Raw genomic sequence first — 11,701 nt, forward strand, 5'->3', positions numbered from 1 at the left:
GATCCACTTTTTCATACATTTGTTTATCGTTCTTTCATGTTTATACTAGTGAATGACCCCGTATTAGGTACGGAGAATCAATAATGTTAAATTTATTAATATTTTAAATAATTATTAAAATTTTAAGAAATATTTATTTCAAAAAATAGCTTTTCAATAATTATTAGAATATGTATAGTTTTCTTTTGTTACGATACGTAGAGGATTAATGATAAATTGAGATTGATAGAACGTAGACAGAAGTGGTTGTGGATAACCACTTTTGTATTTTTTGTTTTTTGTTTTTTTTTAAGAATAGATTGAAAATGGTGGTAGTGGGATGTGGGTTTTAATAGTAATTTCTCAGAAAATGCCATGTGTCTAGCCTTCCAGAATGGTGGGGGGGGGGGGGGGGGGGTTGTAGCCTAGTAGTGAGTTGTGGGATTTAGTAGGAATTTCTCATAAATTGCCACGTGTCTAACTTTCTAGTAGTGGGTTGTGGGATTTAGTGGGTTGTGGGATTAATAGTAATTTCTCATAAATTGCCACTTAACATTCCTTTAATATATATATATATATATATACTGTTGGTTTATATTTACACGTGTTTGTTTCTAGTCTAAAAGTGAATCGATGTAAAATTCTACACCTGATCCACTTTTTCATACATTTGTTTCCAATGTCAAGTTTACATTGAAAATCGATGTAAACGGCATCTAACTAGCAGAATTTTCCATCGTAAATCAATGTAAATGATACATCAATTTTATTGTACATTCCTCACATAAAAAATCCCCCTAATGATCCATTCAATTTAAAACCCATTGACTGACTTTTACATTGAGGATTTTTCCCACTGCATGGAAAGAGTACTAATGCCAAGTAGGGGGTGTCCATGAAAAATCGAACCAATTTGAGAAGATCGAAACGTAAAATGTGGTTAACCGAACCGATCAGTTCGGTTTCAGTTTAGAATATATGTATATTATATATATATTTTTAATATATGTCACATATTTTCTATATACTATATATAAATATATACTTATATTATTTTATAATAATCTATTTATAAATATATTATATATTGTATTTTTTTTAAATATTTATAATATATTATATATCATTTATTGTTTATAATATAATATTATACATATATTTATATAATATATATTATAAATATAAAAAACCAAAAAACCGAAGAACCGAACTAGTCAAAAATCGAAATCGGTGGACCGGTTAACTAGTGGTACTAGTTTGATTTTAGTATTGAGAAATGGAAAAATCGGTACCACCGATTCGGTTTGCAAAATATGCCCATGGTTCGGTTACTGAACCATGGACATCCTTAATGCCAAGGTTCTAAATATTGATATAGGCTGATACATCGGTCGTATCAACCTATATCAATGTTTATACTTTTTTTTTTCAAAATCAATACAGAGGGGCTGATTTAAGTCCCAACTACCCTTTGAACCATGGCCTGACCCAATACACCCCCTGTAGGGGTGTATCAGGAAGGTCCCTATCGTATTGGTCGATACGAGCCAATATTTAACGATGTTTTGAACCTTTACTAATGCAAATATGTACAGTGCAAATTCCTACAAAATACAAGGTTTTGCACTACTTTTTTTTTTATAAAGAGGAAATTACAAGAAAGAAGGAAAAAAGGACACAACAAAGAAAAACAATCACAAAGAATACAAAGATTGGAGGGTAGCCCTTTCCCAAACATCAACAAAACACTGGTAGGACAACTCTCGGATATTTGAATCAACTAGGCTATTGCTCCCTCCATGTCCAGCATTCGCCAGACAATCAGCAGCTTGGTTGGCCTCCCTGAAGACATGCATGCATTGCATATGGTGTAGCATTCTTTTATGATATTCTTCAAGTTCCATGGAGCTGCATTTCGACCCCTTAGACAGTCAATGATCAATTTAGAGTCCCCCCTCAATGATAATATTTGAACCTGGAATTTTTTTGGCTATTTCATGGGCTTCTAAGGCAGCCCATGCCTCTACCGTATTGATGGAACAATTACCCACTTGTTTACACCTTCATTGTAAGATCTCACTTCTCACCCTCATCATTTCCCGCTATACAACCAATGGCAGTTCCTCCATCATTCTTCCTTGAGGCATCAAATTTGAGCCTAGGGTCTATTTATCTATCCATCTCTCTATCTATATATATATAATTGTTCATGTGGCTACACAACAAAGGGTAGCCCTTCCCCATCCCCATAACCCCTAATCCTGGTCACAATGGGATTTGATTTCAAGTCTCTGCTATAACTAGACCTGTTCATAGGCCGGGTGGCCCGACGGGCCGGCCCGACCCTCGGACAGGCTTGGGCATGTGTTTTAGCCTGCGGGCTTGACCTCGGGCCTAAAAGCCCGAGTCCGACTATTTTACGGGCCAGGCTCGGGATTTGTTAAAAACGCCCGGCCCGAGCCTGGCTCGGCCTGACTTTTCCTAAACTACCTAACCCTAACCCTAAATATTTAAAATTTTTCTTTTCATTATCCTTTCTCACTTTCACTCTCAGAAGTGGTGGCTCTCATTTCTCCCTCTCAATTCTCAGAACCGGTGAACCCAACTGCACTTGCGAACTTAGTCACCGACGACCGACTCCACTAGAACTAGTCATCTCTCTCTCTCTCTCTCTCTCTCTCTCTAGCTGGCACCGTTTTCATCTTCTTTCTTCTCATTCTCAGTTCTCTCTCCAACCGGCGCCACTAGAACCCAGGCGCACCATTTTCATTCTACGAACTCAGGCACCGGCGGCTAGCACCACCAGATCTAGATCATCTCTCTCGCGGTGAGCTCTTTTTCTCTCTCTCTCTCTAGCCGGCATTGTTTTCATCTTCTATTTTCTCACTTTCTGGGTTTCTATTCTCACTCTCAGACTCCCAGGAATCGGCGAACTCAACAACACCATTCTCTCAATCCTCAGAGGGCACCGGCGCTCAGACTCCCAAGTCGGGCTTCGGGTTTTTTATGAGGGCCAGGCTCGGGCCCAAGTTTTAGGCTCGTTGGTCGGGCCGGGCCTGAAAGTTTATGTTAATAAAGAGCAAAAGCCCGGCCTGAGCCCGGCCTGGCCCGGCCCATGAACAGGTCTAGCTATAACTGGTCAAAAAACTTACCAATTGAGCCACTATCAGTTAATAGATTTATCCTCCTAATTATTGTAGTTCTTTTTTTTTCATGATTTTTCTTAGCAGCAACTGACCATTTTCTTTTTTGAAAAGAAAACTTATCTTATTTTATTTGTTTCGTTAAACAGGAACATGGATAAAAATACACGACGAATGAAATTAGTTAATCCAACACAGTGATGGTAAAAAAAATCTTACTCCTCCCCCACATTTAGGACCAAGGTTCAAAATATCGGCATGTATGAAATACAAAAATTGCAAATACACAAATCAAAAGGGGTGATACTCTCCCCGGTAAGAATGGTTTCAGGTGTGAAGCATTGAACATGGCCTATCTCTAAGAAGGGTATTAAGCAATGAACATGGCCTATCTCTAAGAAGGGTATTAAGCAATGAACATGGCCATATATCTTAATTCCTAGCATTTAGGCTATGTTTGGTTTGAAGGAAAAAGTAGAGAAATCTATACAAGGTTTGTAAAAGTTTCCTAACTTTCCCTTCCTTTCCCTATTTTTTCCTTCAAACCAAAAAGGTTTTGCAAGGTCCAAAAGTTGATACGTATTGATACTCTGGAGTTTGGCTTCAGTCAGGACAACATCCATTTGAGCAGCCTTTAATGCCTTGCATTCTCGATACCTTGCACATGAGAAATAGCAATGTTCTCCTTAGGCATGCACATATTGGACGATCAGATCATTACCCACTTTATTACATCTATGGCTGTCAATGGTCTAACCGTCTAGGCCTATCGAACCAACCTCAAACCACTGCTCCGAGTCTATATCTTCATAGGCCTCAGAAGGAAGGTTTTTTTTTTTTTTTCAGATTTTCATAGGTGTAATTAAGGTTTGTATATATTCCACAAAAAAAAGGTTTGTATTGATTTCTGCATCTTATAAATTTTTATAAATTTGTACACCTGATTTTAATAAACTCTAATGGCTTTATTGTCAAATTAAGAAGCTAAAGGCATGTTATTCAGGCTTCATAAGTCATAACCAGGTTCCATCGGGCTTAGACATGGCCGGACGAGGGCTTAGCTTCTGTTAAAATTCGAATGGACCCGGCCTAAAGCCTGTGTCCAAGCAGTATGAAAAATTCAATGGGCTGAGGCAGAAGCCTGGCCCATGAACATGTCTAATCGGGCCATACCCGATAAAAGCCCGAATGATTATAGCGTATTATGATTTATAAAAAAGAAAAACCCATGGGATAGATCTGCGAGGATTAGTTTCGAAATTGAATCCACTCCGACCCGGATCAGACCTGATCCGAGATTTTTAATATACAGTGGGCCCCAACTTGAGATTTGTCCATCAGATAGGTAGATTATTTCAAATTGGGGTCCACTGATACAGAAATCTGATTCATCAGATTGCGCATCTAATCCTGTTGGACGGTGGAATGAAATCATATTGTTAAGAATTAAGATCGTAAGGACATGTACACACTTCACAAATCGGGCGATTGGTTCGTCAACATCGGGCCGATTTTTGGAAATCACGATCTTTAAGTGGGACCAAGGGTGCCTGTGATTAGTCCGTATCACATTTATGGGCCCCATGACACATCTAACATCCGTAACTGCATAATCAAGACGGTCCCACCATGATGGACCGGAAGGGAACGGAACTCCATAGAATCAAAGGCTCAGCTTGCAGTTGCAGCAGGATAGTGTCTTGTGTAGGATAGAACGGAACTACAAAAAACACTTGATTAAAGTTAAATTAAAAGAGAAGATAAATAAGAAACCTTAATGCGAATTTTGGGGTTATTTACTTATTTTGTCGTTATCTGGCAAAGGTTGTGATCTACGAAAATGAATCTAGACCGTCCAAGTCTATCACTTTGTGCTATAAATTGAGCGATGAGGGGAATGCCCCAGCCTTTCCTTCGGTACGAAGTTTAGGGTTTATCCGAAAGAAGACTTTTAAGAAATTTTCAGGTATGCCCTTCTTCCCAATCGAAATTGGTGTTCTTCTTCGGTAAAATTTTGGTTTTGTGAGAAGGATGCTGTGCAGGTTAGGGATTTGCTTTCTAATTTTGATTTTTGCTCGGATGTGATCATCCCTTGTTGTCTGTTCGATTGTTCGATACTAATTTTCTTTTTTTATAAAATTCTATTTTGCATGCGTGATTGGTTGAGGATTTCTCAACTTTGATATTTCGGATAGATTTGGATGGTTTTTGGTTCTGGATCTCCTTTCGGAGAGTTCCTTCGACGCATCTGATTTTATTTGGTGCCTAATTACTGTATTTTCTCTCCGATCATCTCGATTCACCTAATCTCCCCCTTCCCCGGGGATTTGTTAGCGGTTTTTCGATTGCAGGGTCAACGGCGGTTTTCCTGAAAGAGATTCTTAAGAGCATGCCTTATTTCTTAGGACTTCATGTGTAAAGTCTGGTTCCATGGTGGACATCCTCTCAGTAGGTTATGCTGATTGAAACCCTAATTCATATAAAGCACTCTCCATTTTTCCCCTAATTTTTTTTGTCATTATGGGTTTGTTAAAGCTTCGGGTTTAGTAATATGCTATTATCCCTCGGGAGAAAGCAGACCTCTAAGTAAGTCAAAAAGCAATTTTCCATTGTCTAAAAGGGTTTGAGCCAGATCAACATGCATTAGGAAGAGGCAAGGCATGCTTGTAGGCTTGTAGCTTAACATAATCCGATAGCACATGAAACTTCTGCCAAGCAGCCACCATGATGGTCTTATGGAAAGGTAGATTTTGGTAGGTAATTGAGGAACTTGTGCTTAGTAATGTTTGGTCGAAATATCATATATAACATTAGCCATTATCACGAATTGAATCGTCGAGATTTATGTTGAATTGGCTTAATAAACATAATTTCTTGTTGTAGGTGGTTCTGTTTATCATGGTGACAAATGTGGTTCTTCCATCTCCATTTCAATTGATTTGATTTTTCTTCTTTCACTTGGTTTATGTGAGGTTTTAACAATTTTTCTTGATTGCTGCAGCACAGGATGCCGCGACATGATGATCGCTATGGTAGCACCCGCCTCTATGTTGGTCGCTTGTCTTCAAGGACACGGACGCGAGATTTGGAGGACCTCTTCAGCAAATATGGAAGGTAATTAATGAATTTTGCCATATCGTACAATAAAATGGTTGCTAGTCTGTATCACAAATATGGAAGGTAATTAATGATATTTGCCATATCGTACAATAAAATGGATGCTAGTCTGTATCACTAAATGCTTCGTGGGGTCTTGTTTTTCGTGCATATTTGCATCTGCATGTCTCTTTTGTTCTATACCCTTTTCTCTTTTTTTTTCGAAAAAAAGATTCAACTCCGGTTCCCTTCTTGATTTTGTTTGATCTTGCATTAACCTATAGATACTGTGAGTTTGGGCGATTGAAGTACCTTAGAGCCACATATTATAGGCCAGAATTGATAGTATTTTATTAATGATTAATGACATTTGTTCTAGACTAGTGGTCATACAGTGTGGGTGATGGGGTGTGTTTCCCTTAAAGGTGATTAGAAGACATCGAGGCCTTTACCAAGCCCTCTTATGTGCTTGGCTTTGCGTTCACTATTCATTCTCTTATCTGCGTGAGAACGTTGAGCCCCCACGTGTCGTCTGTTTTAACTTGAATGATCTTGTTGAAGGTTTCTGGGCTTTTGCCTAACCTGGAGGTCTTATGGTGAGAGGGTGCCCTTGGTGGAATTGGTGGCTATTCTTGCAGAGTGTATAGGAGACTTTGGCGATACTTTCTGTAATGTTATTGCGTGTTTTTATGGAAATGGCAACAATCTCAAAGTGGTGTTTAGTTCATCTCTGAGGGGCGAAGTATCAGACCCTTAGGTACTTAAGTCATGATGGCCTTACTGTTTATGGCAACCGTTTCCGCAGAGTACGAGATGTGGATTTGAAGCACGACTTTGCCTTCATTGTATGTATTTCAGTTCTCTTCGTTCTAAATTTTCTTCAATTTCTGCCCCTAGCACAATAATATACATTAGTTTTTCTACAAGTATTTTATTGTGCAAGTATGAGCTTTTTGTGTTTCTTGTTCTTAACTTTGGCGCACAGGAATTTAGTGATCCCCGAGATGCTGATGATGCTAGATACAGCTTAAATGGACGTGAATTTGATGGAAGCCGTATCATTGTGGAATTTGCAAAGGGGGTGAGTTTGTAGATTCTACAAGCAGTTATTTTTGGTTGTCTCTTGGCTGAATAAATGCTTCAATATAAGCTTGGAGGCTTCTCTTTTTCTTTTTAACTATTGATCGAACTGTCTTGGTATTATCATCTCACTTATATTTGGAGAGCTTTGTGGAAATGTCAAGAGTGTCTTTAGTTTAATGGTGTGTAGAAAACATTGAACATGTACATAGCCAATCCAAAAATTTAGTCATTATTGCTGGTGAAGGCCTGGCTGAAATTGGAGTTGTCTAGCTTCCATGTTTCTTACTGCAATGGCCTGAAATTATTGGTTTCCCTTTCAGGTTTCTTTCTTGCTAAATCTTAAGTTGTTTAATGGGACTTCTTTAATTATTTACAGTTTATGTTATTCAGCATTAATTGAATTTTAATTGCATTTTAGTAATACAATTCTATATATGAATCTAGGGACCACGTGGCCCAGGTGGTTCTCGTGAGTATCTGGGCAGAGGTCCTCCTCCGGGGTCTGGCCGCTGTTTTAATTGTGGTATTGATGGCCATTGGGCTCGAGATTGCAAAGCTGGAGACTGGAAAAACAAGTGTTACCGTTGTGGAGAAAGAGGTCACATAGAAAGAAATTGCAAGAATAGTCCAAAGAACCTCAGGTATTCTCACTTTCTGAATACTTTGTATTTATTATTTTTAATTAATAGAATTGCAATGTTTCCATCATTAGAAACTATTTGTTTCCTGAAAAAAGAACATCTTCTGTTATAGAAGAGGGCGAAGTTATTCTCGGTCACAATCAAGGTCACCGCCGCCTCGACGAGGTAGAAGCAGGAGTTACAGCAGGAGCCGTAGTTACAGGTTTGTTATTAATTATTGAGTTTCCATTGTTGATTAGAAACTAGAAAGGTCATTGTTGCAACTACATTTTAAAACTTAATTATCTTACCCTCCAAACCAAAAGTGATACTAGAAAAAGGTTGTAATCAATCAACTAGGGTATCATAGAAGTGATAAGCTATCAGGTTGTACAAGGGGTTTTGATTTGTATTCTTGAAGCCATCTAAGCCTGAATTAGTATTTCTTTAGAGAAAAAACCCATGGCCCATACTTGAAGATTTCAGAGGTATGGGAATAATGTGCAGCATGATGCTGATCCTGAAAGCGGCTCATTACGAAACAATCATCTGGTGGCCTGAAATTCCTGGCCCCGTTGTGCCCTATTTTAACTATAATCAGTTATTCCTGTTTTTGACTTGAGTGAGAGAGTGGTCATAGACTGAAATAGCAAATAGGTATGCATTGCAAGTCGGCATTTTCTTAAATTCTCATTAGTGATTTTTGTGAATACTTGTGGGTTTACATTCCCATTTAAATTTTAAAACGCCTTTACATTACGTCATTTGTTTTGTTGCCTTTGCCAGCCGATCTAGATCACCCCCAAGGAAAGATCGAAGTGTTGAGCGCGAGGAGAGGAGATCAAGAAGCCCTCGTTACAGCAGGAGTCCTAAGCCAAAGAAGAGTAGTCCTCCACCCAAAAGTAGGAAGCGCAGTGTAACACCTGACGAGAGCAGTCCACGAGAAAGATCGAGCCCACCACCACCACCCAGGGATCATCGTAAGCAGCAGAATCAACGTGATGAGGACTATGGCGCTAGTGATGGACCAAGTCCTCCGCCTCAAAGGGATCGTAAATCAGCCAATCGACGTGATGACGAGGACTATGGCCCAGGTGATGGGGCAAGCCCTCCCTCCAGGGGGGACCGTATACGATCCGGTGGGTCAGACGACTATAGTGGGAGTCCTCCCAGGGGGGGAGCCAGGAGCAGAAGCCCCATGAGCCCCGACAGGGATAGTAGCCCTAATGGTAATGGAAGGGGGTACCGTAGCCCTCCTGAAACAAATGGCCACAGCCGCAGCCGCAGCCCTAGTCCCAGGAATGACAGGAGCCCTGTTGATGATGATGACGATGATGACCAACGTGGTTCTCCACGTGGCAGCGAGTCTCCAAGTGCTCGGGATTAAAATTAACCTGCCATCCCCATCCATCATCCATCATCCATCTTTGGCGCTCACATCCTGCAGTTACAAGACTTGTTTCGATTTTCCATGGTTACGTAGCTAATTAATTAATGATGCAACATTTGACTTCGGATAAATTAGAAGGAATATCGGGAACAAAAGCTATCTATCTTGAGTTAATTTTATAGGACTTCTCTACTTTCTAGAAGATAATCTAGTATCGCAAATGCATGTTTTAATTAAATAAATGGGAATTGTCAATAAAAATGAAATTGGGATTTCATTCATTCCGTTTTATTGGCTGTTTTATTTGTAAATACTTGATGCGGGATAGGAATTTATCATCCGCCGTCGTCCCATTGTTACATGAAGTTTGAGGTAGAGTCCCAAGCTCTCGACTTCTTTTACATGAAGTTTTAGGTCTTGGGTTGTGGAAATGGCAATCAAAAGCTCTTCACTTTTGATTTAGGAGGCTGTGCTTGTTTTGTCATTACAAGCAACGCAGGGAGTTTCGATACCGCTGATGACAGATCATGGCATTCCCAGTTCGGTTCCGATACCGCTGGGTTGGATGAAGAGCATAAGTTCTCCAACGTGTCTGATCTCAAGGTTGGGGGACTTTGGCCCACCACCAAAATTCTTCGACATCAAACTGTTCGATCAAGGTAGATATTTTAAGTGATGTACGAGAATTCTTCGACATCAAATTGTTCGATCAAGGTAGATTTGTAAAGTGATGTACGGTTAAAGAGGACACGAATTGCAGGATTTGTCATTTAAACTTGGAGAGTATTAATGATGAATCTGAATTCCTATTGAATTTGGGCTGTTTTTGCAACGGCTATTTGGCTGCTGCTCACAAGAAATGGACCGAAGCTTGGTTCAAGATATGGGAAACAAGTAAAAACTCGGGAGGGAGATGAAAAGATGGAGGGATGAACGGTTAGGTTGTCTTGACACCTCTAGTTCTTAATTTTTTGGAGAAGATGATTAGTGTTTTAGGGTATTTTAATGATGTGTATATGAATTAATAGATATAAGGGTAGAATAGGTCTGGACTTTCCGAACAGGACAATGACAGAAGGGAGTTAAATGCATGATTTTTCAAAACTATAGGAAGAATTTTGTTAAAGTGAGAAGATATATGAGAGGATTTTATGATTGTCAGAAAACTTGGGCGAGGATTTTATATTTTACCCTTTAATTATTTGTATTACTTTTGTGAGTTGGGTAGACTCGTATCGTTTATTGACCAATAGCATTAGCTTGACCTTTTGATTGAACCTATTTTCGATGCACCGTTCTGGATTTCTTACACCGAATGTAACGAGATCAAATCAGCCACCCACAAGATTGCCCCTCACAACATCCCACAGCATATCCCTGTCATGTATTAAGATCATCTCCTGATGATAATGTCAGAAATAATAATGTCATCATCGGAGAGATATTTCCAATACATAGCGAGGATGTGCTGTGGGATGTTGAGGGGGAAAATCTTGTGAGGGGGCTGCTGATTTGAACTCGAACGTAACCATGATATCGTATTCATGTGTTTTTTTATATGAAAATGAATTGCTATTTTATTACTGGCACGAGTTTTTTTTTTTTTTTTTTCTGATGAACTGGTTTTGTTTGTTATTAAAAAGGGTTAATTTTCCTCTACGATTATTGAGTTAATTGTGCACATCCTAGCAGGGATTTTAATTGCCCAGCGCCAGCGGTAGATTTCATTGGTTTGAGATTGGGTCAGTCCTTGCCTCCTTGGGCATGGGCGTAATAACAAACATGATAAACTTGATGGTTATAGTCTTAGAGGGCGTTTGGTAGTGCTGCTATACTATTAACAGATCTAGGCACCCATTTGAACAAGCAAATTCATATAGGATGCCAAACCTCTAAATTCTCGTATTCAGTTCCTTAGTCCACGAGAATCCGCTTTTCCAGGTTAATCATTCCACTCCCAGTGATCCAGCCAAGCTCAACATCTCTGAGCTTGCAAGTTTTCCGTCTTACAAGTTACAACCCTCTTCAAACTGATTGATTAAAGGAAGCCACATAACTAATTTAATAGGAGTTTCGAATTCCGCCATTTTTCTATATAACTGTGTTGTCGATTATCATAATAGAAGGACCAGAAGGTGAGAGGAGTGTGAATGTGAACTTTCTAGTTTCTCCTTTGGAGGTCCTTGTAATCTGAAAACAAGAGAAGTGAGGTGCTGAACCGCTTCTTCTTTGGACGCGGTCGGCAGAAGCAGCGACACTACAGATTACCGTGGACTTCTCTTTCTCGATGATCCGGTAATTTGCTCTCGTTGATTTCTTGAGACACTCGAAACGCATCCTCTGGAACTTTTGCTCCAGCTTCAATGACTCCACCAGACGAGACAGCCTAG

At 39.5% G+C, this 11,701-nt stretch overlaps 1 protein-coding gene across 5 annotated transcripts; it reads left to right on the forward strand.

The window, feature by feature from the left end:
• The first annotated feature begins 4,950 nt into the window (after positions 1-4,950).
• On the forward strand, positions 4,951-9,592 carry LOC104594688 (uncharacterized). 5 transcript variants are annotated; one of them, XM_010255103.2, is made up of 7 exons: positions 4,951-5,088; positions 6,124-6,236; positions 7,024-7,063; positions 7,204-7,299; positions 7,746-7,942; positions 8,055-8,144; positions 8,708-9,592. In XM_010255103.2, the coding sequence occupies exons 2-7, from the start codon at positions 6,130-6,132 to the stop codon at positions 9,306-9,308; spliced, it is 1,131 nt and encodes a 376-aa protein (XP_010253405.1). In that variant the 5' UTR covers positions 4,951-5,088; positions 6,124-6,129; the 3' UTR covers positions 9,309-9,592. The 5 variants fall into 5 exon arrangements, with proteins under 5 accessions (XP_010253405.1, XP_010253404.1, XP_010253406.1 ...); XM_010255102.2 differs by having other exon boundaries at positions 8,058-8,144; XM_010255104.3 differs by having other exon boundaries at positions 5,045-5,164.
• The last annotated feature ends 2,109 nt before the right edge of the window (positions 9,593-11,701 follow it).

Source organism: Nelumbo nucifera, chromosome 2, assembly GCF_055504915.1.
Source record: "Nelumbo nucifera cultivar China Antique chromosome 2, China Antique-T2T, whole genome shotgun sequence".
Lineage (NCBI taxonomy): Eukaryota > Viridiplantae > Streptophyta > Magnoliopsida > Proteales > Nelumbonaceae > Nelumbo > Nelumbo nucifera.